At 47.6% G+C, this 27,402-nt stretch overlaps 1 protein-coding gene across 5 annotated transcripts; it reads left to right on the top strand.

The window, feature by feature from the left end:
* Nucleotides 1-27,187, top strand: cica (capicua transcriptional repressor a). 5 transcript variants are annotated; one of them, XM_058046590.1, is made up of 22 exons: nucleotides 1-237; nucleotides 6,102-9,497; nucleotides 9,733-9,991; nucleotides 12,206-12,337; nucleotides 12,728-12,881; nucleotides 15,705-15,807; nucleotides 15,893-16,075; nucleotides 16,185-16,311; nucleotides 16,486-16,658; nucleotides 17,811-17,943; nucleotides 18,032-18,111; nucleotides 18,216-19,005; nucleotides 19,278-19,411; nucleotides 19,500-19,654; nucleotides 19,738-19,927; nucleotides 20,007-20,253; nucleotides 20,357-20,517; nucleotides 21,452-21,594; nucleotides 22,063-22,214; nucleotides 22,300-22,434; nucleotides 22,511-22,636; nucleotides 23,511-27,187. In XM_058046590.1, the coding sequence occupies exons 2-22, from the start codon at nucleotides 6,213-6,215 to the stop codon at nucleotides 23,777-23,779; spliced, it is 7,131 nt and encodes a 2,376-aa protein (XP_057902573.1). In that variant the 5' UTR covers nucleotides 1-237; nucleotides 6,102-6,212; the 3' UTR covers nucleotides 23,780-27,187. The 5 variants fall into 5 exon arrangements, with proteins under 5 accessions (XP_057902573.1, XP_057902572.1, XP_057902575.1 ...); XM_058046589.1 differs by having other exon boundaries at nucleotides 19,275-19,411; nucleotides 23,511-27,186; XM_058046592.1 differs by having other exon boundaries at nucleotides 18,216-18,657; nucleotides 19,275-19,411; nucleotides 23,511-27,186.
* Nucleotides 27,188-27,402: the final 215 nt, after the last annotated feature.

Raw genomic sequence — 27,402 nt, forward strand, 5'->3', positions numbered from 1 at the left:
CGAGCGGCCTGGTTGTCAAGGCTTCGGTGGCTCCATTCACCATTTTGCGACTGTAGCGTAGAATGTACAGAGGCAGGAGTTTTTTGTCCTCCTCATTTTTAAGTTGTCTCGCCGGAGAAACATGAGCGACGACTGACTGGCACCCGCGGACGACTGGAACCGGCCTCCCTGCCCTATTTTCACTCGCGGACTTGGCAGCATTTAGATAAGTACAGCTGGGCCAGCTTGACGTTAGCGGTGAGTGTTAGCTAACTAAAGCTTCTCCTGCAACTAGCCTAGCGGCTAACCATCTTCTTCTTCTTCTTCGTGTTCACTACGGAGTACATTGACTGAACTCCAGCAGAGCATTTTATGCCGAGAATATTAGCTTGTCTACTGCGTGGCCGGGAGGAGGAGGGTGTGAGAAAAGGGAGCGGTGCGTCTCGACATAGCCTGAAAGTTTTCCACTAGAATTAAATCCAACGTCATAACTCAGTAACTGCACCAAGTCTTTGCACTTTTCTGTCCCGTTGACTCGCATGACTTAATAATAATAATCATCATCATCATCACGAAGCAGACGAGAGGAGGAGGGGGCCTGAGGTGTTGGGAGGGGGCGGTGGTTGGGCAGTCTAGGGCCTTGTTTGTGTTTAAAACATTGACAATGGAGCAAATAACGATGAGAGTGAGTGCAAAGTTGTGCTGGAGGCCTCAGCTGTCATTTGACACAGCTGTCACTCACTGATGGGCCCAACAAGCACTTTTACTCAACTTGGGTGACTGCTCACCTTTCACGGCTTTAGTGGCAATATGAAGCAGTAAAGACATTCTTTCCCTTGGTGGTAGCAGGATTTCCTTGCGGCCTAATTTGTGTGTGTGTGTGTGTGTCTGTGTGTGTGCAGCCTCGGCCTTGCATGCACGCATGCTGTTGTGCAGCCAGCTCCAATGCATGCCAGTCATCTTGATACTAGCACCCATTTTTGCATACAGCGCTTTCATTCCAAGCCAAGTTGCTGGTTTGTTGTTTGTTCCTTTTGCTAACCAAGGCAGTAAACAGGCTTGGCCTCGCCCCCCCAGGCCGAGCTGTAATAATCCTGTTATTCACTTAACTTTTAGTCCTGTGCGCATAACTACTACATTTGTGCTTGACAAAAATAACATCCACACTTTCAAACGTCACATAGCATGCAGAAGGACGCGTAAATGTTCTGTGTCTGTAGTGATGGGTACCTTTCACACGTGAACCCATATGCTACCGATGCATCTGTGCTAAACGGTATAGATGGGTAATAAACGTTTTTTTGGTTCATACTAAAATCTTAACATTTTTCAGTGTAACATCTATTTTCAATATATGAACTATACAACAAGCATATCAAAACAACGTTGCGGTTTTTACATATTTCTTATACTACTCAGACGAGATTTTAACATTACATTTTTTAAGTACAATGAAAAAAATGGCAATATATTGCAGTCTACTAGTATAAATTATACTACGTTACACTCTTATGCACTCTGTGTGTATACTAACCGCCCCGCCTCCTTCCACCGAGACAAAGAGACTGTACGTCTGACAAAAGGGCTCACTCTGTTCATGTCGTTGTTCTATGCAACAGACCTGCTGAAAGCAACCCTCTTCCTGCCTGTTTCGGAGGCGACAAACGAGGAAATCAGACACGCAAGCACATGGCGTCTTGAAGGCGGCAATATAATATAATAATTCAGTTTGTTTTCATTTATTGTGTAGTGAATTGATTTATTATCATCCTAGGCCTAGTGCCCACAAATCTTGCCTTGTTTTCATCTCACAAGATCTTGTAACACCCCTAATGAATACCCTTAAGTACGCAGTCTTTTTTCCAAAATAATGCACAAATGAAGTGAATTTCCGTATAAATTGTGGTTGTTGTTGGTCACTAAGGTGGCCTTTCAAGTGACTGAGCCTGCAACTGGACATGACTGACAGCTATCGTCTATTGTTCCACTCCCTCATAGTCACAGAGATGCGTTTAGGTACAGAAACATGGTACCGTTTCAGTTTACATAAATCGTAGTACCAACGGAATTCGGTCGGTACCTATAAAAGCACAGTTTGGTGCCTGTCCCTACGTTTTAGTCCTACAAGTTTACCTCTGTGCAATCCCATTCTCAATCCCATCCCATTTTTACTGTATGTATATGCAATTAATCATTCAATGCCATGCTCAAAAGCAACTGAGAGAAAGACGGATTCAGGTCTCACATAAGGCAAAAAGGAGCAAACCATCAGGTGCATAACGAGGCAAAACCATGCCACATACTACTTAATACAATATTTGATTTTGATTTGATCACTTCATTTTGTTAAATGTCATCATGCTGCAGGAAAGCAGCATTCCACAGCGTCTTGAGGAGCATAAATGATGAAAAAGTCAAGGCCATATTGACTCTTTCACTCTTTATGCAAGTTTTCTTTCCACATAAATTGCTCATGTCGCATAAACGAATGTCTCATGCTATTGGGCAGTCAAATTAGAGACGCAATTGATGAATCATTGCCCTGATGAGACATCACGTACATTACTCCCAACATTATCTTGACCAGGGGTCTCCAACATGCAGCCATCGTCTGATGAGCGTCATTGGTGATGATGCACTTGCACGTCATTTTTATGGATGCCGAGGGAGACAAAAAGTTAGCAAAAATATTAAGAGCAAAGCAAATATGCTTAGAAAACAGATATTAAACACTTTACTACCTAAGTACATTATTTAACATTATTAGAGCCCTCTAGGCATGAAATAAAACCCATATAGTCAACCTTACACTCCTATTACCCAATATAGTAGACATAATAAGACAGAGAAAACCCGTTTACCACTTTCTAAGTACATTTTTAACGTTAGTAGAGCCCTCTAGACATGAAGTAACACCCCTATAGTCACCTTTACATTCCATTACCCAATATAGTAGACATAATAAGAGAAAACCTGTCTACCACTTTTTAAGTACATTTTTAACGTTATTAGAGCCCTCTAGACATGAAGTAGCACCCCTATAGTCACCTTTACACTCCATTACCCAATATAGTAGACATAATAAGAGAAAATAAGACAGAGAAAACCTGTTTACCACTTTCTAAGTACATTTTTAACATTATTAGAGCCCTCTAGACATGAAGTAACACCCCTATAGTCACCTTTACACTCCATTACCCAATATAGTAGACATAATAAGAGAAAATAAGACAGAGAAAACCTGTTTACCACTTTCTAAGTACATTTTTAATGTTATTTGAGCCCTCTAGATGTGAATTAGCACCCCTATAGTCACCTTTACACTCCATTACCCAATATAGAAGACATAATAAGAGAAAATAAGACAGAGAAAACCAGTTTACCACTTTCTCAGTACATTTTTAACGTTATTAGAGCCCTCTAGACTCAAAGTAGCACCCCTATAGTCACCTTTACACTCCCATTACCCAATATAGTAGATTTAATAAGATAAAATAGGACACATATCACATAAATAAGACATAACACAGAGGCACACACACCCTAGCCTACGGGTTGCTTCATTTGCTATGCTTACTACATGTTTATTTAGTAATAACACTTACTTGTACATTATAATGAATTAAAGGGAACGTGAGACAGGTTAGTTTTCCCCTCCTGACGATGTGTTGTTGCAATAGTAATTAATCCTTGCACTCAACCACTACTAATGGATGAAAATACTGCAACTTCTTCAATGATGGTGACGATAATGCTACTTAAATACATCCAGTCTTGAAAACAGTGTGTCTTTTAAATGCCTTATATTTGTATATTTGACCATTTTCTGCTGGAAAATGCTCCTAAAATATGTATTTCTTTGGCGTCATAGAAAATTGATGTTTTATACAGTATACATATATATGTGGGCGGCACGGCGGTCTAGTGGTTAGCGCGCAGACCTCACAGCTAGGAGACCCGAGTTCAATCCCATACTCAGCCATCTCTGTGTGGAGTTTGCATGTTCTCCCCGTGCATGCATGGGTTTTCTCCGGGTACTCCGGTTTCCTCCCACATTCCAAAAACATGCTAGGTTAATTGGTGACTCCAAATTGTCCATAGGTATGAATGTGAGTGTGAATGGTTGTTTGTCTATATGTGCCCTGTGATTGGCTGGCCACCAGTCCAGGGTGTACCCAGGGTGTGCTTTGAGACGATTTAATATGCGAGTGTGGTGCCATGTGACTTTAGGCCGGTTTTGGAGACACGAAACAACTCACAGCATCTGGCCAGCGGCGGTGGCGTTGGTAGTGTAGTGTACTAGAGAACGGTTTCACACAGACCAGAGCGAGTTGCATCAGGTTGACGGCAGCGTGTTATCATCGGCCTCGTGACGACGCCAGCTGTTGTGCCGACTCACTCTGCCTACCTCCATACCGAGGAGGCCAGGCAGTGCTGCTTCCTCAGTGATTAGCCTCGGTGGCACCGCTTTAACGTCGGCAGCACCTCCATCTTGACTCTAGCTGCACTCTAGGTGTGCAGCTTTGGGGCCGCCACCTGTGTCCACGGCGTAATTGATGAGGTATTTGTGTTAAATTGGTTGTTTTGGGTGGCAGGAAACACTCAATGCAGTGTTCTTTTCCACGTGGATGACTGATATGTCAACAGTTTTATTGTTGCAGTAATTTAGTGCCTAGTTGGCCTTCTTTAGACTGTAAATTATTCCCTTAGTGATCAGATCATCTACTAATCCGTAATGATACCGATCTCAATTCTAAGTATGTTTTTTTTACATTATTAGAGCACTAGACATTAAATAACACCCCTATAGTAACCGTTGCACTCCTATTATTCAATATAGTAGACATAAGAGGGACATCATATTCACTGTTTTTATAATGTCCATGGTGGACGAGTGGTTAGCATGTCGGCCACATAGTCCGGAGATCGGGAAGACCTGGGTTTTCCGGGTACTCCGATTTCCTCCCACATTCCAAAAACATGCATATTGGGTTAAGTGGCGACTCTAAATTGTCCATAGGTATGAATGTGAGTGTGAATGGTTGTTTGTCTATATGTGCCCTATGATTAGCTGGCCACCAGTCCAGGGTGTACCCCGCCTCTCACCCAAAGATGTACCCCACGACCCTAGTGACGATAAGCGGCATAGAAGTGTCCCCGAACAAAACGTAACAAGATGCCGTGTTTTTTTTTAGCAATGTTGTGTAGTTTCAAGCCTGATGGCATTTGCCATTTTTAATGTCTGTGCTTCACTTTTGGACTCAGCGCCCTTATTTCATTATTTCATGCACATAATAATATGGACAAAGACATCAAGCGTGCTTTGCTGTGGGGCGAGTCCCATGCGTATCGTACACACATCAAACAAACCTTGTCAGCAAAATCAATCTGCGTAGTCCCCCCCCCCTCCCAAACGGAAGCAAAAGTGTGAGCAAAGAGGCCCGATTAGGAAAGTCGTGAATCCAAAAGGAGGATGAGGAATAAAAATGGACGTGGGAGAGGAGAGAGGAATGCTGGTAAGCTAATAGTGGCAGAGAGAGAAAGGACGAATGAAGTAACGGGAAGTTAGCTAATGCTCTTCCACAGGAAATGGAGTTTGTCGGGGCGGATTGAAACGCATAGATAAAGGTCGCCACAGTGTGTATGTGTTTGTGTGTGTGTGTGTGTGTGTGTGTGTGTGTGCGAGTGTAGAAGGAATTCCCCCGCCTCTACTTCCCTGATTTCAAGCATGCAGTGTGTGAAAGAGAGACAGCAGACGTGTCTGCTCCGTGTTTGCTCAGCAGCGAGCCACCTTGTATGGATGCGTGTCATGTGACCTTATGTAATACTTTGATCTGTTATGAAAGTGTAAATGAGTCACACCTTCATTACAATACTCCCGTCCAGCACCCTGTCATTGTGTGTACTTAAGCAGCGCCACTACTTTATGGACTATTTCACCGTTTTACTGTCATTGCTTTGACTTTGTGCAAGGTCCATAAAGGCATGCTTGGGAACTTGGAGAAGGCCGCCAAAATGCACAAAAGCTCCCACAGACACACTCCAGCTGTTACGCTTTGCTTACTATCATGTTGTTGTTGTGGATTGGTTGACAATATGTTTGTGTTTTTCCTTTCTTTCAGCATTTGTGAAATACAAAAGCAGCAAGTTGCGATGAGAGTGAGCAGCCCATGCAGAAGACGTGACTAGAGGGCCGAGAAGGAGGGGGCAACAAAGACTAGCTTGATGACAAGATGAAGCCAATAAAAAAGCAGGGCCGGCGTTCCCCCCCCTCCACCCGGGCCAAAGGGGTGAAGCGCCGTGGAGCGGGTGAGGCTACTGAAGGAGGGGAGAAAAGAGATTCGGACGAAAACCTGCAAAGCCAAGATCCCTTCTCTTTTTCATCCCACTCGGAGTCCTCTGACCCAATCAGAAACCGGGACTCTTCAGACGGTGAATCGCTTGTCATGGACTCTGGGAAAGATGATCGACCGGCGCGTTCAGCATTGAGTCACAGCGACAGCGGCGGGAGCAGCTGCAGTAACAGCAGCACGCCGAGCGCCAACAGCAGTCCTAATCCCACATCCAGTCGCAAAACCGCCACCTTCAAGGCCCGCATTCCCAAAAAGAAATACACATCAGAACACTGCTCAATCACTGCCGCCGGTAGCCATAGCAACCCTGGATCCACCACGCCCCCTCCTCTTCTTCTGAGTGGTGGAGCCCTCACCCAAGGGTCATCATGTTCAGGTAGTCCTGACGGCAGCAGTCAAAGTCGCAGCCTGATGGCGGACTTCCACGGCTTGACCACCAGCAGGGAGCCACCTCAGGAGGTTTCCCCGGGAGCACCTATCCTGCCTCTGCGAGGGGAGAGGCCAGGAGGGGTAGAGATGGCCAGGGATTCAGAGCGAGTGTCACCCAGTCCACTGCCTCGCTGCTCTTCCACGGACACTGCAAGTGAGCACTCAGCAGACCTGGAGGTAGTGGCAGACGTTTCCCCACACCCATCCTCCACCCTGCCCGATGCTCTCTCCGACGCTCTGGCCAAAGGACTCAAGAATCAGCGAGTCCTTGCCCGACAGCTCATGAGAAGAAGTGAGAAGGATGGAGGAGGCGAAAGGAGGAACAAGGAAAGGACTTTGGGCTTGGTGTTTCGTGCCGGTGTGGTCCGTAAAGTCAACGGTGAATATGGAAGCCTGGAGGTGCAACTAAATGGGGAAAAGGCACTCTGCCGTTATCCATATAGACACAACAGTCCTCCAGGGGTCGTAGATATCATTCTGGATGCCCCCCCGCCTGGTGTTGACCCGATATCACTCGGCACCCGCGTCTGCGTGCCCTTCAGCAATGACAAAGGTGGCGAAGGCCAGTGGTACCAGGAAGGCGTGGTGACTCAGGTGGACACTCACCCAGCGGTGGCTAATTGCTACCGTGTCCTGTTGTCTGATGAAAGAGCTGCCAATGCAGATGAGGATGGCAGGGGTGCAGCCGGTGCAATGCAAGCCGTGTGGGTGTCCAGACAAACACTCCGGCTCCTGGTGCCACCTTGGGACCTGGACTTACCATCAAGGGAGGCAGCAGAGGGCACACGAGATAACGAAAGGGAGCAGGAGGACAGGGATGAGATGGACGTGGAGCAGGAGGTGTGTCGGTTGAGCCGGGGTATGACGCCTGGTGTGGGTTCTGTGTTGGGAAGGGTGTACCCTTGCATGGCTCCTGTGTCCTCCACATCAGGACACGGCATTACCACTCCAATCACTCCAACCTCTGTCCTCAGCCTGGCTCCAGGGCGGGAGTGGGACATTGACAAAGACTTTGCAAGGGAGAGGGACCTGCAGAGAAAGCAGGAACGAGAACGGGAGAAAAGTGCGAAGCAACAACAGCAACATCATTCCTACATGCCGCTCACCCCAGAGGAGGACATGGAGGTGTCCCACTTCAACATGGTGCCAATGGGGGCCATTATCCCGGGGGCCAAACCCATGGCACTGCCTCAACACCGCCACATTGTCTCTAAGCCCCCTCCTGGCTACCTCAATCCCCACCTGTCTGTGGTGCAGGGCATTGGAATCCCCTCCAGCCACCTTACCCTGAACCCTCACCCCCCTCCTTCCCCTGTCCTGCTCGGCCTCGACCCGGCCGTAGCAGCCGCAGCCGCTAGTGCTGCTGTCATTTCCACACCCCAGCTCCCGCCCCTTCCACCTATATCCTCCTCGAGCACATCCTCCTCCAGATTGGAGAAAGCATCAGGAGGTGGCTCCTCTGGTGGAGGGGGTGGTGGATCTGGGTCAGGTTCCACTTCTTCCTCCTCTTCACGTTCACGCACCCCACTGACAGCTGCCCAGCAGAAGTACAAGAAGGGAGATGTGGTTTGCACGCCTACGGGCATCCGGAAGAAGTTCAACGGTAAGCAGTGGAGGAGGCTGTGCTCCCGGGAAGGCTGCTCCAAGGAGTCACAACGCAGAGGATACTGCTCAAGGCACCTGTCCATGAGGACCAAGGAGATGGAAGCCAGTGGAGGCATCCGGGAGCGAGGAGGGGGTAGTAGCACAGGGACCTTGACGCCATCTGATCTCCGACTAAGCGGGGGCCGAGCCAGCTCTGAGTTTGACTGGGATGAGACTTCCCGGGAAAGCAGTGAGGCCAGCAGCCGCGGAGGAGATTCCCGTCCCCGCCTGGTCCTTCCTTCCCTTCTTCCCCAAGACCTTTCTCGCTTTGACTTTGATGAGTGTGAGGCAGCAACCATGCTAGTCTCCTTGGGGGGTTCCCGTTCAGGCACGCCCTCTTACTCGCCCATCTCCAATCAGTCGCCTTTTTCTCCGACCCCGTCACCTTCTCCCTCCCCGCACTTCGGCTTCCGCCCAGCAAATTTCAGCCCCATCACCGCGCCCTCTTCACGCCGCCACCGCCAGCTGAGTGGCACCAAATTGGGCACGTTAGGCACAGAACGAGAGCGCCACCTCTCAGGCATTGTGCCCACTTTTCAGACCAACCTCACTTTTACGGTGCCCATGAGTCCCAGCAAGAGGAAGCTTGACACCCATCCCCCTCCTCCACTGGCAGCAGTCCAGGACTACCAGAACAAACCTGATCAACAGGGGGTGGGGGATCTGAATCTTGGCCCTGCTGCCTTCAGAGTCCTTTCTCCCCAGAGTCAACCCACAACCCCATCCTCGCTGATTTTCCCCCGGCCACGCAGCGCCACCAGCCGGCCGCCATCCTCTGCAGCTTCAACACCCCCACCCATGCTGGTCTCCCCAACTCCCCCCTCCCCGCTGCCACAGGAACCTTCTCCACGCCGTATCGTGCCCCTGCGGGACTCCCCAGTTATTGTCCGCAACCCAGATGTGCCCCTAGCCAAGTTCTCTGAGGGCCCCCTAGCAAGGCGGGAAAGGAGTCGGTCCAGGGAGCTCAGCCAGGCCCAACATCCGACTCCTCCAGGCTTGCAGGTGCCTGTTCCCATCAATGGAGCTACCACTAATGGCGCCGTTCTTCTGCGCAACCCTGGTTCTGCTCTGGTCCTGGTCACCTCCAGCTCTGTAAGTGTGGAGTTTTGTTAATTCCACCAAGCGGTACTCTTTTGTTTGTCATTTTTTTCGACAAAAGGTGCCAAAAATGGTACTTTCGTGGTGTCATCTGTTAACTGGAGCATTGTGGGACAACTGCAATGGAAACATTTCCAAAGTGTATCCCAGCCAACTAAACTGTACCGCTTGGTGGAAACATTTCTTCATTAACATTTGAACAAAATATGACGCCTCCCTTCCTTTCCAGTCCCTGACCCCAGCCTCAGCAGGCCACGTCGCCCTTTCCAGCTCCTCTGCCCCGGTCTCAATGTCAACCACCACGGGTCCTATCCTGTCCTCATCAGGATCCGGGAGCCGGGAGAGCAAACCCGAAGCCAGCGTTGGTGCCCTGCCCCAGCCGGTTGCCTGCCACCCCACACCTACGGCTTTGCTGCCGCTCATATTGCCGGCCGAGTCTCCTCACCCTGCTCCACGCAAGCAAATCATCATGGGACGCCCTGGCACAGGTGAACACTAAACGTTGGTAATGGCTGGTGGTTGATGACCTTTAGTATTCTTTGTAGGAGAGCGAAAGTAACTTCTTCGGTTGCCTGTTTTCTATACAGTATGTACTTGGGGGATGTATGTACATAGAGGTGTTTGCCATTGCCATGACAACCAAAGCCAAAAGTTCACGGCAAATGGGTCTTTGATTGGGATTAAAAAAAATGATTGATACGGTTTGTATCAGGAGAACCAGACTATAGAGTGGAGGGAGCCACCTGCTGTGGCCCCGCCTAGTGCACTGCAGGTATATTTGGACACATGCTCCAAGGAGCCGGTGTGTCGCTTTGGAGGTCAGGAGAACCAGCGCATAGAGCGTGAGAAGTCACCTGATGTGGCCCAGCAAGGTGCACTGTATTCGGGCTCACGCTCTGAGTAGCCGGTGTGACGCCACAGAAGTCTCTGATGAACCTTTTGCACTTTTATGTTAATGCTAATGGTTTAATTTGATTTCAACATGCATCAGGTTACAATGGAATGCATCACATACATCAATTCACAGTTGCCCACACACGCCCAAAAAGCAACGCTTATTAAATCCCCCCCATTTGTTACTTTTACAATCTGTTACTATTCCATTTATTCACTTCCTGTATTTATGTAATCGATGGGGGTTTCTTCCCCCTCATCGCGGATATGTGGTACAACTAGCACTAGCATGTCTTCTTGGGAAAGTGAATGTGAAGTGGAAATGTTCGGTTCCAAGTGAGCTCAGAGGAGGTTACTACAGGCCATCACAGGCAGGAGAAAAAGGGAACATTTGATTTGCTCACAAGTAATCTCATTTCACTGGAGTGTTTTTTTTTAATGATCAGTTATCTGAGCCATTTTTTATGTTATAGAATTTATCAGTATGATGTCATAATTCCCTCATTTCGACACAATGTTATTGTGCATCCCTAACATTATTATGATTACCACATTACTTATAACATTGTGGCTAGGTTTGCAAGGGGATTTTTTAAATGTATTTTTTAGTGAGTTAAAGCAGGTTGTCTTTTTATTGTAATTATTTACCAGTAGGGCTCCCTTTTTTCTTTTTACTCCTCCCAAAGTGTGAAAGCTGTTTGGTTGTCTGAGTTGAGAGGCCCGATTAGAGGTTTCAAATACCAGTCACTCAGGCTCCCCAACATGCTGCTCATTATGTGTTTTGCGTTGCATGACTCGTACGCGTGGTGCCATAAAGCGTGTGTGTGTGTGCGCGCGTGGGGTGTCGCCCTACATATGAGCATGTGTGTGCATGTGTGTGAGAGAGAGATAAGGAGTGTTTCAGTGAAACTCTCAAAGGGTGAAAATATTGACAAGTCTAGACATGCAACATAGAGAGTAGAAGTGCAACAAGGACAGTCTCACACACACACACACACACACACACACACAGACACACACAAACTCGCACACATGCAGTTCCAGACAATCAGACAGGGCACGGAGGGCAGTCCCAGCGTGATGTGAATGTGTTTCATCACCGCGCCGACTAAAAAGGAGCGCCGGTATTGCTGGCGTGTTGTCATGGATACACGGTTTCCACTGGAAGAATTAGCGCAGTGAAAGCCTGAGCTGATTACCCGAGCGCGCCGTTATTGCTCCCTCCCTCGCACATCGCTCACACGGCTGCCAGCAAGCCGCCTGCCTTTGTAGCGTTGTAGCCTTGCCTCCGCCATGCAATAGAAAGACTACCAAAATGTAAAAAAGAAAAGTAAAGGCCCATAAATAAATATGCATAAGGCGGCGGAGGTCCCCACGGCTGAGATTCCTCCTAAATCTAAATATAGCGCTGCAGGAAAAAAGCACCATCCCTACCTCACCTCAAGGAGTCGACACAGCCTCCAAAATACTCTCCTCAGTTCTTCCATAGTTTCCTCCATGTCAGCAGAGATTTTTTTGTGCACAGGACAATTTTTTGCTCAGATCACATTAAAAACTATGTAGTGGGGTGTGACCAGACATGAGACGATGGTTTAAACGTGTATTTGGAAGGCGGTCAACAGGCTTTCTGTGCTCTAACTACAAAAATATTCCATTTTATAAACAAGGATTCCTACTTCACGGAAACTCACTTATCACAGTCGGGTCAGAGGTCATTCTTTCTATCTGCAGTCCGCAACAGCACTGACTCGGACAAACATAATGACCGCTCCCTTTCTCCCCCCCTCTCCCTGTCCATGCAAACACAGTGTGGACCAACGTGGAGCCTCGCTCCGTGCCAGTGTTCCCTTGGCACTCGCTCGTCCCTTTCCTGGAGCCCAGCCAATCAGGAGCAGCCGCCCAGCCCGCCGACGGCCAGCAGTTTGTCAATCAGAGCCATGGTAAAACAATTATGGTATTTAAATAACATAACCTCACTCATTTTTGAGTAAGATTGTGTTTCAGTGTCTTACAGCTCAATCTACACCTGCAGTAATAGACATATTGTTACATTTCATACATCACACAGAGCGAGTGTGCTTTTGTGTGCTGATATTATCAAGGTGTACTTGTGCAGGACTTGTACTTGTAACAGGACGTCCCACACTGACAGCCAAAAGTACACATGTTGTGCAAACTGCCGCTCATGTCAGCATGTTCGAAAAAAACATTGCAACTCAGCACAGTTGGCATTCACACTGATTATTTAATCACATAAAATAAATGACAGCTTGTAGTACCACTACATTCCTCCAGGGCGGCACAGTGAGTCTTTCCCTGTTTGCTTTCAGAGCCTCGATGCGGCGTGGCCCTGGTGAGCGACGGGTGCCCTCGCCCACCAGACCTGGAGAGGGGATCCCCGTCACGCCAGCCTCCCACCAATGACAACCCTCACACGGAGAGGGGCGGGGCTGACAGCGAGACGGAGAGCGACACGGATGATCCGTGAGTACAAAAGCCAGACGCTCATGCTAGCTAGTGACCCTGGTCTTCCGAATGAACATGTTTAGCTGCAAATAATCAGATGCCCAAACAACACACAGGTGTCAAACACAAGGCCAGGGGGCCAGAGTCAGCCTGCCATTTAGTTTTATGTGGGCCGCAAAAGCCTATAAATAAAATATTGTTGTCTTATTTTTGTTGTATTGTTATTCTTTTATATTTGAATTATATATATATATATTTATTTATTTATATTTTTCTCAATTACATGCGGCCCACATTGAAAACAAGTGACGCCCCTCCAAGTGGGGGGTCATCAAACCAAACCCCTCACTCACGGTGCAACCAAAAATAACACAGCAACCAGCAAATGTGGACTATGCGGGTATCAAAATAAAGACTTAAAAATCAATATACTGTACCTGAAAAACAATACTATTTTACACTAAAATAGTAGCACGCAGACCTCACAGCTAGGAGACCAGGGTTCAATTCCACCCTCGGCCATCTCTGTGTGGAGTTTGCATGTTCTCCCCGTGCATGCGTGGGTTTTTTTCCGGGTACTCCGGTTTCCTCCCACATTCCAAAAACATGCTAGGTTAATTGGCCACTCCAAATTGTCCATAGGTATGAATGTGAGTGTGAATGGTTGTTTGTCTATATGTGCCCTGTGATTGGCTGGCCACCAGTCCAGGGTGTACCCCGCCTCTCGCCCAAAGACAGCTGGGATAGGCTCCAGCACCCCTGCGACCCTCGTGAGGAAAAAGCAGTAGAAAATGAATGAATGAATGAATGAATGATTATCCAAAAGGCATGCTGGGTAACTTCCAGTTGGGAAAGCAGGCACGTGGTTTCCTAGCATGCTTTGCAATGAAACTAGCATCACATTATCACCCATATCCCTGCTTGTTTCTATAAAATCCAACTGACAGTGCTTCACTTAGGTTTACAGTTGACAGTTAATTCATGTCAGCTAACATTTTCTGGTGCGTTACTATCCTCCCCTGGGAAAAGAGGAAAACCAGCGTGGCGATGTGGAGTCGTGTTTGTAGCGATGTATCTTCATTAATCAAACTTGTGTTTGTAAGTACCACTTATACTTCCCACAAGGATGCTACGCTCGCAGCGTGTCGTGAAATCCACTAAAATGGCGTGTTGTCTGCAAACAGCCGTACAGCCTCTGCTCGCTCACTCGCCGCGCTCTTCATCGTCTGCCTCTTGTTTTGCTCTTTCACGCTGACTCAGACAGCCTGTCTGGCTCGTAGAGTGTTGGTTTTGTTTTCTACAGAAATGTCTCAGGGTCGCCGTGCTCTCGAAAGGCCGCCGCTGCCGCCGCCGACTGAATGAAAGGATCCTGACTCTCGGCGGCGAGATAACAGGAATGCACAGTCAACATGTTTGCCCTGCTCGGCATTAGCATGCTGATGAACGTGTTAGCACAGCGACAACTCGGCGCGCGTGTGTTGACTCACTGAGGCGTTACCACGACTGCTTGACAAGCAAGGCAAAGTACACTCTCCAGGCCATGACATTGGGTACACCTGCGCTATCTAGTATCGTCACGTCCGTCGTGAAGGTAGTGTGGATCGGTCGCATAAACATCACTTTGGAGTTGTTATACAGTATGCATTATTTTTAAATTAAGCGCCTCTCCTGATTCGCTCTTGCTCCCCTGCAGCAATGGTGAACAGACGTCTGACGCAACTTTCATCTTTATTATTCCCATTACAGATAAACAAAGTCAGCAGTTATGCCTTCACTTGTAGCTCTAACTGTTGCTTCACGCCCTGAACCCCACTAGAGAAATGCGTGTTTTCTACACTTCCACTTGTTAAACTATTATTTCATGATGTATTGGAAAAGGTTCCTGTTGCTGAAAGCTTCTTCCTATGTTGCCTTGACTTCGGATGCATCGTCATTTGCATAATCATCTGCGTTTCTTCTTTTCTGTAATGTTCAGTAGCAAATGCTAACTGGACATAATACATAAAGTGTGTAAATAGTGAACGCTACGTAGCTATATCAACTGTCATATTACTCCGGTTATGTAGACAACTGTTGAGGGATGACTTGTAATTAGAATTACTGCCATATTGAATTGGAATTGTGAGTGATATCAACTACTTTGATTACCTGTGAAACTGTGAAATACTATTCATTAGTATTTATTATAGTAGTTTAAAAGTTTTATAGTAAGAAATAGATCATGTCGACTTTTAGGGGTGTCACAAGATCTCATGTCAGAAGATATTGTGACAATAAAATGTTTCTCGCTCAGACAAAAATTGTCTCCTGGGCACTGGGCTCAGGGAGATAATAAGTTAATGGATTAACCACACAGTAGATTCAAATTAACTTGATTATTCAGCCAGCCCACAAAATGTGGCCATGTGTCTGTTTTCCTCGTGTCCCATGTTCTCATGACACCCCTACATACTGTATTTAGCCTACAGGTATTACAGTTTGTTGAAGATTTGTATGCAGACGCTGACATTTCATTAGAGACGTTAGCCAGTTTCTTACAATAAATAAATGTGTATTTCATTATATCGCTTAAGGATTGTAGCTTTTTATGCAAGATTTATACTGAATTTAAATGTTGTTTTGTTTTATATAGCCCAAAAATATAGTGATATATGATGAGGTCCATATCACCCAATATTTTCTGTATTTGTAGTCAGAGGTAGATGTTTTGGACTTGGTCATTTGAAAAGTAGCTCACATGCTGAAAAAGTGTGAGCACCCCGATCTCATACAACCAACAGTTTAGATTATGCAATACAAATATGACCTTAACACTCTAATCCAAATCATTTTGCACTGCAGTTTCTCCCCTGGTGTTGGCGCCAATGATCCGGCGCCCTCGTCTGGCCCTGCAAAGAGACGCACGCAGTCCCTCAGCGCCCTGCCCAAAGACGGGGACAGGAAGGTCAGTCCCGCCTGAAGATGCACAAAAAAAGCAAAACCATGCTGAACTCTTAGGTATGTGCATTTTGCTCCTTTCATTCCTCCAGAAGGAGAAAGACCACATCCGGCGCCCCATGAATGCCTTCATGATCTTCAGCAAGCGCCACCGAGCCCTGGTACACCAGCGACATCCCAACCAGGACAATAGAACGGTCAGCAAGATCCTGGGGGAGTGGTGGTATGCTCTGGGACCCAACGAGAAACAGCAGTACCACGACTTAGCCTTCCAGGTATGACTGCTTCTTTGTTTTGGATTTATTTCAGTCTTTTACTTCAGTGCGCATCCTGAAGTCGTGTTAGTTAGTAGTGTCTAAACTTCAGCTTGAGACGTTCTTCCAGGTGAAGGAGGCACACTTCCGAGCTCATCCGGACTGGAAGTGGTGCAACAAGGACAGAAGGAAGTCTCTGTCTGATGGCAGAGGGGCCGCCAAGGAACCGCGAGAAAGGAGCATGTCCGAAAGTATAGGTGTGTGTGTTGCCTTGACATGATGATGCATGATAGGACACATACAACTGCCAGCAATGTCCTGTGAAGATGAAAAAAAAGGTTTCAGGGCCCCTGTCCAACATTTCCAAACACACAGTATATCGTTTGTGTATGATCCACCATATTGGCTCAGCCTCTCTTTCGTCTCTCTAGACACTCATTTGGAAACTCAGGCGCTGGAGGGCAAGCTGGGAAACTCGGGATGGACGGGCGGAGCAGACCTCCATGGGGGGCCCTTTGGCGGGCAGCACCCCCGTCCCAGAGCGTTTTCCCAGAGCGCCGTGCACACCCTGGAGCAGAGGGAGCACGAGGGAGACCACGAGAAGGTAAAGGATTGTTAAGTCTGCAGCTTGAAGGCAGCCGACGCACTCTAGAGAATGTATGTGTGATTATCTTTCCATGAGAACAAAGCAACACAAGTGTGTGTGTGTGTGTGTGCGTGTTTGTCCTTCACACCACTAAAACAGCCGCCTTTGTGTGAGAATTGTTAAGGCAGAAAGCTCCCGGGGGTCTCAGCCTCCAACTTGAAACATCTCTCTGCCTGCTTTTGAATGCTTTTCAAGGTGTCAGACACTGAAGCATGCTTTTGTCTTCAAGCTGGCGCTGTTAGCACTAATGTGTGTGTGCTATCCTCAAATACCTTAGCAAGCATTACATACATCCCTCCCCTACTATACCAACTGTTGGAGGCGCAAACAAACATATTTACATCCTGTAAGAAAAAGAAGATCATAGGGTTGATGGGCAGATCCATACTGAAATATTGATACTTCTCATACCAGCTCTTCATGCTCTACAATCAATTATTTCTTTGAAAGAATTGATTCTTTTGATACATGAGTCATTTGAGGTGATGTTTGTGTGAAAGGTTTCTCTGTTGAAAGGACGAGCAATCATAAACGGAGCCATGTATGAATTGTGAATAACGTTTTTATTCATTATTATCATTCATCCATTTTCTACCACTTATCCTCACGAGGGTCGCGGGTGGTGCTGGAGCCTATGCCAGCTGTCTTCGGGCGAGAGGCGGGGTACACCCTGGACTGGTGGCTAGCCAATCACAGGGCACATATAGACAAACAACCATTCACACTCGCATTCATACCTATGGACAATTTGGAGTGGCCAATTAACCTAGCATGTTTTTAGAATGTGGGAGGAAACCGGAGAAAACCCACGCATGCACGGGGAGAACATGTGCGTAAACTCCACACAGAGATTGCCCAGGGTGGAATTGAACCCCGGTCTCCTAGCTGTGAGGTCTGCGCGCTAAACACATGACCGCCGTGCTGCCCTCATTATTATCATATTAATTAAAATATATTTTTTAATCCAGTAATTGTGTCATTTATTTGTTTGTCCTGTGAAAATGAAAGTCAAAATCTGGCCTTGTGTCATTCTCGTGGGCTCAGTCTCCTGCATTGTCTCGTCTTTGAGTCGGGTGTCTCGAGACACATCTGTCGTCTGCTCCACACCAGGAGGACGGGCCAAGCTTTTTCCGGAACCAGCCTCTGCCACACGCCTCACACCAGGGCGGCGCCAGCGAGGACGTCACCAGCGATGAGGAGCGCATGGTCATCTGTGAGGAGGAGGGGGACGATGACGTCATGGGTGAGCGCTCCTCTCCTCTAAGAAAATCACATCCAATCAAGCGGTGTCTTTGAATGAAACATTTGTGACACGTGTGCCGTCTCACCAGAGGATTCGTGTCCTGAAGGCTCCATTGACCTCAAATGTAAGGAGAGGGTGACGGACAGCGATGACGAACCTGATGGGCAGGTGCGCCTCATGCTGCATGCTAACTGTGTGCTAACTTTATGGAAACAAAGAAAGTCTGCATATTCAACTTCATGTTCTGATCTCCATCTTTCCCTTCCCTCCAACATGGCTTCCAGCCACTCGCTCGCTCCTCCCTCCCCTCCCTCTCCCCTCCAACCCCCCAGGCCGACTCCATTCCAGCTAAAAGGAGCGCAGGAGGAGAACGAGGTGCTGCTGATGAAGAGTGTGAGAGGAAGAGAAAGAAGGAAGCAGGGGAGGAGGGAAGCACAGGAGGCTCCATGAGAGGTGAAGCCGCAGGTGGAGGGGGTGGACAGGGTATCACCTTCCTGCCCATCACGGCCGGCACGCAGCCCCCACAGGGTGTGACCCAGTTTCTCAGTGCCACCCCCGCCACCGTGGCGAACGTGGTGCGACCCATTGCCAGCACACCCCTGCCCATCTCCAGCACACCCGTGGAGGGCGCCGTCACCCTCAGCTCCCCGCCTCAAGACAAGACAGCGACGCTGCTGATTGGAGGAGGCCAGCAGCTGCCAATCTCCACGGGGGGTGGGTACCTGTCCTCAACCTCCTCCCCCGGTACGGTCACTGTCGCTCCCACCTTGGCGGGCAGCAGCGTGGTTACTAGCCTAGTTTTGGGAGGCCCCTTGACACCCCCCCAGCCCTTGAGGCTTCAGCCCCCCCTAGCTGTAATAAGACCCGCTGCCACCACCTCCCCCCTCGCTTTCGCCCCTGCTGGTTCCAAGCCGCTAGCGCAGGTCCAGTACATCCTGCCCACCCAAAGCCCGTCCCCACCTCAGCTCACCCACCAGCAAATGCTCTCAGTGCCCACTGATGCCCCCCTGGCCAATGGCACGCACTTGGGGGCAGGAGTGACAGCTGCGTCAGGATGCAGAGGTGAGACCAGATTGGCTGAGAGAAGAAATGACTTGGCTAATTATAAGAAAACATTTTACAGTAGATTTGATTGATTGACACAACCATTACAACGAATAGATGTGCTGCCGCCCACCCATGCCTGAGTCACTCAATGCACTCACGTCCTTCCACTTTTTTTTCATCAGGGCCTGAAATGCCCCCGCTTCCCATGTCAACGTCCCCCGCCCACCTGTGGCTCCTGTGTTGCCTTCTCAACTTCATTCACGTCTCCTGTCTCCTCCTTTCAGCAGTTCAAAGCCAGCTGCCAAGCAAGATGCTGGTTCCCATGGCAACTGTCAGAGCGGGGTCCACACCTCCACATCCTCCCATCTCCTTGGTGGCCCCTCCTCTTCCTGTGCAAAACGGCCCCACCACAGGAAACAAGGTGGGAGTTCGGCCCATGACGAAGCCGCAGTGCAACCCAGCAGACACCAAGACATGGATGTTATTTATTGACGTGTTGTCCTCCGCAGATCATTCAGATCGCTCCCATGCCTGTCGTCCAGCCCAACGTCCACACACAAGCAGTGCACCATGGGAGCCCCTTCCCTGTTTCCATGGCAACGGTGATGGCTCCTGGTGCGCCTGCGCCCCCACAGACCGTTCTTCTGACCTCTCCACCCACCAGGTGAAGAACACCTGAAAGACTTCATTTGGCCTCCACTTAATATCGTGTCTAACTTTGACACGCATAACACGTCTCTCCTCCAGGATCACCTACGTTCAGTCTGGCCCAAGCGCTACCGCGGCAATGCCCCACCAAGCCCCGCCCCCTCCGGGTTCTACCTATCTGTCATCTCCTCTGACGACATTAGGCTTCACAGCCGTCGCCCCAGGTGGGCAGACTCTGCTTCAGCCCGTCACCTGCCAGAACCACACGGCGTCCCCCGCTGGCCGTCAGGTAAAGAGCACCCAAAGGTGGCGTGCTGTTCACAATGTCAGGTGCCATCTAATACGAGATCCAATATGTCCCTCATCAGGTTCTAACCGCCATCTACCCTGCTCCAATTGCTCCGCTGGCGCCAAGCGTGGTCGCCGTGACCACAGCGCCCTCTGCCGCCGACGCCCCAGACCAAGACAGTCCCAAGCCGATTCAAGGCTCGGCAGCCAGTGTGGAGGTGGTCGACCAGAAGGTGGATGTGAAGAAAGAGCTGGATGCTCCTGCTGAGGAGGAGGAAGAAGGCCAACACACCTCCAGCTCTGTCGCCACCCCCGCAGAGGTCACGGGTACAACTTTACCCACGATGCCGAGCTCCTGCAAACACATGACACAAGCCTCTGCTGTCTTTGATGAATGATTTTATGCCAACAATGTGCATCTTCTTTCCAGCACAACAAGAAGAGGACGGCGCTCACGTCATCAAGGAGGAGCGTGTCGTTGAGGAGGAGCATGGCGGAGAGAAACAAGACCCGCTGGAGCAACGGATAAAGGATGGCCATCAAGATAAAAGAGGCGGAGAGATGGAGACAGAGGATCGAAGCAGTAAAGAGGCAAGACAAATTTAATAGTGCATACTCAATCCATCAGACAGTATGCAAAGTGTTTACGCTACAGCTTACTACATGATAACCCACAATGCATTGCGCTCCTACCCGAGCCGAAATCGTCAGGCTGAAGCTGATTTCACTTTAGCTCTAAAGTCTTTAAATACATCACTTTATTCAGATTTTTTTTTCAAATCAGGTGAAAGTGGCCGTTTAGATCCCAAGTGTGCCATTTATTTGTCCAAATACCAACTGTTGGGTTGGTAATTTTGTTGGGATGAATTCGGCAAAATTTAAGCTCGCTAGTGAACAATGCACTTCCGGTTATTTTCACAAAATAAAATACCCGCTTACTTTTGTCATACAAAAAAACATAAATCACTGCTTTTGCTTTGAAAACAAGAAGCGAACCAATTCGCAATATATCCTGCTTGACACCGCCGTTTGGACTGATCTCGTCCCGGTGATGTCACGTCGCGTTGCATCCTGGGCAATTTGGGTATGAGTAGCAAGCTGACGATACATATTCAACATTTCTGGCGAATGCAGTATGCATCCGGGAACTTCCTGCATACTCAAAAAGTTAGTATGAGTAGTAGGTAAGTATGCGGTTTCGAACACAGCCAGTAAGTCTTGAGTCACGTGAAGACTTAGTCACAGGAAAAAGGTGCTGACATTACCATTCAGGATGTATGTAATCCACACATTTGTACCACATAATGGCTTTTTTGACATTGGACAAAATGTAAACAATATATCATCACCCGCATCCTTTGATTTTCACTATGTAGCTCTCAGAGGGATATAAGGGGATGGCGGGGGGGTTGGGGTCACAAAATGTTTTCAAATTTGTCGATCTGCAAATGCGAAGTGGTTGTTTTGTAGTCAACAGTCTGTGGGAAATAAAACAATAACACATCAAGCATTTTTCTCTTTGAAGGCTGCACCTCATACTCCTCCTTCACCATCTTCAAGTGTGGACCTCCCTCCGCCCCCGCCCGCCGAAAGAGAGCCCGCTTCCTCCTCCAAGAGGATCAAGTTCCGACCTCCACCCCTCAAGAAGTCTCCCGATTCGCACGACAAGTAAGTGGCACAAGTTCATTCATTCATTTTCTACCGCTTATCCTCACGAGGGTCACGGGGGTGCTGGAGCCTATCCCAGCTGTCTTTGGGCGAGAGAAGCGGGGTACACCCTGGACTGGTGGCCAGCCAATCACAGGGCACATATAGACAAACAACCATTCGCACTCACACAGTCTTCAGTAAACCTAGCATGTTTTTGGAATGTGGGAGGAAACCGGTGTACCCGGAGAAAACCCACGCATGCACGGGGAGAACATGCAAACTCCACACAGAGATGGCCGAGGGTGGGATTGAACTCTGGTCTCTTACCACGATCTGTGTCCGGGGACCATAATAAATATTCACAGCTGAAGCCTGTGTGTATGTTAATATTTTATTGTTCAATATTTCCACATTATTATTAAATGTTATGTTAAATATTTTAAACATTTTCCTCATAAACCTTTGTCAACTTTTTAAAATTGTTAGGGTTTTGTCAGAGACGTACTTTGAGGAGCGTTTTGCTGAGCTGCCAGAGTTTAACCCGGAGGAGGTGCTGCCCTCGCCCACTCTGCAGAGTCTGGCCACATCCCCTCGAGCCATCCTGGGCAGCTACCGCAGGAAGAGGCGCAACTCCACGGGTTAGACCGCCACTTCTCCCCATTTTCATTTCCATATTCCATTGTCACACCTCTGATGCAACATCTGATGTCCCTGCGCCACCAGAGCTGGAGCCGACCATGGAGGACCCGAGCTCGCCGAGGAGGAAGACCCGCCGCCTCTCCAGCTGCAGCTCAGAACCCAACACCCCCAAGAGCGCCGCAAAGTGCGAGGGAGAGATCTTCACCTTTGACAGAGCAGGTGGGACACTGACATCGACAGAGATCACAGCTTAGAACCCATTCCCAGTTCTCACTCCCAACCTTTGTCCTAGCAGGTACCGATGGAGAGGATCTCCTGGGAGACTTGGACCGGGTGCCCTTCTCCTCACTGCGTAGGACTCTGGATCAGCGCCGGGCTCTTGTCATGCAGCTCTTTCAGGAACATGGATTCTTTCCCTCAGGTGATTCAACTGTCCTGACTATGCATGGACCATTATGAGATTCTGATGGTATGATCATCACAGTTTGACGGTATTGTTCAGGTACAGCTCTGAAATGTCTTATTTTGAAAAGAGTAGTAAGGAGTAAGCCAGTCCAAACAGTCATTTTTAAACCATAAAACATAACACCATTGGAAGTGGAACAGAAAAAAAATGACTGAATTATTTCTAAATAAATAACAATAAACATTAAAGCTGCAAGCGCCCCCCCGTACCCCCGCGCAAGTCAGGGTTCATGTAAGTCAGAGGGCGTGGGCATTCATCATATGCACCAATTATGATGAAGACCTGAGTTATTAATCATAAAAGTTTCCAGTACCCCGAGACTAGTTTGTTGAAATACAACCCCTTGTTTCCGCCCTTAACCAAAAAAATGGCCAACTTCCTGTTTATTTTGGAACACGATATTTGTGTGCGTCCTGTCATGATTGACGCCTCCACTAAATGATCTGTGAAACTGGTGGCGGGGGCTAATTTTTTTCCAAATTTAAAGGGTTTTGGGGCTCATGAAATACAATATTTTTGCCCTCAGAAATGTGACAAAAGAGAAGAATAAGTAGTACATTTGCAAAAATGACATTCATAATCCGTAAATAGGACTGAATGATGATGATGATTTACAGGAATGGTGACGCCATGAACAATAAATGTCGTTATTGACAATCTACTGTTCCCTTTCAAAAATGGAACAATGTCGAACATAATGACAAACAATATATGATACATTTAAGTAAGGTTGATAAATAATGTCAGGGACCCTTTACGTTTGTGAAAGGCCATATTTAGGATTCGGGCTCACTTCCTGCCACGTGTCCCCCCTCCTCCCCTCCTCCAGCTCAGGCCACTGCTGCCTTCCAGGCTCGCTATGCAGACACCTTCCCCACCAAGGTGTGCCTGCAGCTCAAGATACGCGAAGTCCGCCAAAAGATCATGCAGACCGCCACGCCGGGAAGCGGGGAACCCGGCGGCTCATCCGAGGCCGGCCCCACCCCTTCTCAAAGCCCTGCCTTCAATCCATCATCTCGGGATGACGGAGGAGGTGCGGAGCAGCAAGAGGACAAAGGCCGACAGAGCCAGGAGGAGCCAAAAAGCGAAGGTTCATAAGCCGGATCTTACTCTACTCTGACCTGGCTGGAAGGTTATCGGAATGTGGTCTGGAATGTTAACAAAAAATTCTCAATATTCCCATGAGGCTGAAGAAACGGACAATCTTTACAGGATATTTTCACTTCTTGACCCAGGTCTGCCCTCAGCACATTTGCACAGTAGTTTGTATTTGGGCGCGAACTCTGTGCTACACACACACACACACACACGCATACACACACATACACACACAGTATAAACCATGGTGCAGGCAGGTGTAGTCTCCAGCATGTACACACTTAACTAGTCAGACTGTTACTCTTACTCTTGATTGGCTGCACCCAGGAGCTGCCACCAAGGACCCCCCCCCCACACACACACACACATTTAAAGGCACTTTGTCACTTACCGTGCAGATGCAGTTTGCTGTTGTCAGCCAGCCCTCAGTTGCCATTGACTTGACCTCGTGATCCTGCCACTCCTCAGCACAGTGGCCTGGACACAAATCACAACCCCGACGACCTCCACTGATATTCCACAGCCCCTCGATGCTGCAAGACAGACAGCGTGCACACACACACACACATACACACACACGCAGGCATGGACAGTGCAGTGTGTATGCACACAAAGCGGCCCCCGCTGCACACTTTTAGTGATTGTAACGAGAAGACAAAGTGATTTTTGTGTGACCAATCTTTGCACCTTCAGTTGTTGCCATGTTGAAAGACTGAACCTCCCCCATTGGCGGGATTGTGTGTGTGTTTGAAAGCGTAAAGAGATTATGTCAAAGACACTCTAGGTTGTGTGGCTCGGAAAGACGTTTGACACTGGATGAAAGACGGACGGACCCAAAAAAGTTCATATGCAACGCAACAACAAGATGTCAGGCTCACAGACGGAGACAAAAAAAAGATAACCACACCGGTTGGAACCTCCCAGTGGATATGATGTTGCTTTCTCGTCATTGTTGCCGTGGAAATAACCCGTTTTTTCTCTCGTGGCTTGTGTTTCTTCTCCAGCATAATGTCAAGAAAATCACACACAAAAAAAAAAAGACTTTGGACTTTAGAGGTTGTCCCCCTCCCCGTTTGATTTTTAAATGTTAAGCAGGGGGGGAGGCTGCCTCGTCTCTCTCTGTCGTCGCTCTTTGTAAAATGTCGAAAATCAGGTGTTTGCACAATCTGCGCGGCGCCCCTCTCGTCCGAGAGCACCGCGAGTCAAATCAGGAAAGTATTGTTCTTAGAGATTGTTTTAGTAGAAAAGACAATAACTTTGTTCCACATGTTATCAATGACCCCCCCCCCCCCCCCCCCCCCAATCCCACCCCAAGCTGTACCTCTCTGAAAAGCGTTGTGAGAAAGTGCCCTTAAGCACTGGTCCCGGGTCAAGCGCTATGTAGCTCAGGATGGTTCTGGTTAGGGTTAGTTCAGGGAAAGCAGATCCTAGACCAGCCCTGGAGGGCAGTCGTCTCTGGAGCCCTCCCCCTACTTCCTTCCCTCGCTTCTCGACACTTTAACCTTTCCCATCAAATGGTGCAATAGGACATTTCTTTTTTTCTGGGAACGGGTGGGTTTGTTTTTTCTTTTTTTTTTTTAATGGGGGGGGGGTCGGGAAGTACGGCACCCCCTGAGGGGACATTGACAAAAAAAATGATGGCTGAAAAACTAAAAAATCTTGCAAAACTGTAACAGTATAGGACACACATCATAGCTTGGAAATGCATGGTTTCATTTCCATCTCCAGCATTTCCACATCCCATACTGCACAACTGTAGCAGCATAAAGTGATACTGTACCTATAGGAACAAGTTTACAATTCTGTGATGGTTATTCAGCTGCTCTTTTGAAAACAAAATGCTAACATCCGGTCCTGGCTCATATTGCCGCAAACACGTCCCTTTGAGTACTGGTACTCGAAAGGAAATACATCGTTTTCTTTCACTGGTGTGTTTTTTTTTTCTGTGGATTTTTCTGAGATCTCGCAATACCTTTTACGTTGTGAGGTCTCGCAAAACTGTTTACATACCGATGTTTACCATACCAATGTATGGCTAATAAAATGTATTTCCTTTTGAGTACCAGTACTCAAAGAGATATGTTTCCAGCAACACTAGCTAGGGCCGCATGTTAGCATTTTATTTCCAAAAGACAAGGCGAATAACCATCACGGAATTGAAAACTTGTTCCCATAGATACGGTATTATTTAATACCTCTACAGTTGTACAATATGACCCGATGTGTGTCCTGTAGCTAGCTCGCAAAACTTTTGCAAGATTTTGCAAAAATTCGTTTTTATTTTTTCCTCCCATCAATTTTGTGTTTCTCCATGTCCCCTCGGGGGCTCCGTGGGGAGGACGGCTGAGTGCCATAGGTTGCGGATGAGAAAGAAATGAATCATTGTTGGAGAGAGAGAGAGTATAACGTACTAAAAGTCACATTTTGAATAGCACTTTGCTTCCCTGGTGAAGAGTTGGGAGGGGTAGTTCTTATGATGTTGATGATGTTGGGCATCTCTTATACTTCTCTGTAAACTGTTGGATGTGTGAAAAAAATATATATATATATCTATTCAGCGTTTTTTTCCATATATGTGCATTTAGGTCTGTGTTTGGGTGTGCGTGTACGTTTTTGGCACATGCAGCTAGCTCATAGTAAACATGACCAACAACCACTCGTCCTATCGTCACACAGCAACATTAACAATAGTCTATTTTTCATTTTCATACTCCACTCTAGAGACAGTATTTTTATAGTCATCGCGACTATTTTGTCCACCATGTTGACTGTTATGGGTTCCATTCAGGATATATATATATATATATATATACTATATATATGACATACGTATATCTTCAGGCGATTTCCAATAAAACAGGTATAAAGCAGACTATCACATCCCTAAGGGGTCAGTCAGGGCTGCCATGTGTCCCATCTGCATGCGTGTGCAATGGCATGCAAGCGTGCAAACACCCACACAGACGTATGTGCATACACATACACACATGTGCGTGTGTACGGTATGATTGTGCTTCAAAAGGAATTTGTTCTTACATTGGAGAAGGAATTTTAGGATGAGTGAGGTGAGTGTGAACTCATAAGCAGGCATGATGACCATGTGCAATATTTCTAAATGACAACAAAAAAAACCTAAATATTAAAGATCTAACACATTGGCCGACGTTGTGGACTCTACTTACATTTGGTGGTGTTTGTCTAATTGTTTTATCTATTCACTCATACAAAACAGGGTTATTTTTCAGAAGGACAAATCTTGTCACGTTTTAATCTCACGAAAATGTGGTAACACCGCTAGTGGGTGTTTATTATTCACCATAATTGTCCTATGCGTGTCAACAACATGTTAGTTTATGCTGTCATTGTGTTTGCACCATGATTGTATTGAAGTGCCTCAGGCCAGCTTTGTGAGGTTTAAGATGGTGGGTCATACTTTATGGCCCACCATCAAAAAACTATATATGGTCGCATGACTTTCAGTTCAAATACTCACAACTTTGATTATTCTGTTCCTGTTTTGATGGACACTCTTGAATATGTTTATTGTTAGGGTTGTTAACACGAGTTACACAATGCAGTAGCTGCAATTATATTGATTGTTCTTGCATGGAAATTTGTGGTTG

This window comes from Doryrhamphus excisus, chromosome 14 (genome assembly GCF_030265055.1).
Source record: "Doryrhamphus excisus isolate RoL2022-K1 chromosome 14, RoL_Dexc_1.0, whole genome shotgun sequence".
Taxonomy (NCBI): domain Eukaryota; kingdom Metazoa; phylum Chordata; class Actinopteri; order Syngnathiformes; family Syngnathidae; genus Doryrhamphus; species Doryrhamphus excisus.

Bases quoted from the DNA above. Each gene is read 5' to 3' on its own strand.
- cica (XM_058046589.1), top strand. From the start codon at position 6,213: ATGAAGCCAATAAAAAAGCAGGGCCGGCGTTCCCCCCCCTCCACCCGG. The intron at 16,312-16,485 runs GTGTGTGTGTTG...TCGTCTCTCTAG, and splicing joins GAGCATGTCCGAAAGTATAG to ACACTCATTTGGAAACTCAG. The intron at 18,112-18,215 runs GTGCGCCTCATG...CCTTCCCTCCAA, and splicing joins ATGACGAACCTGATGGGCAG to CATGGCTTCCAGCCACTCGC.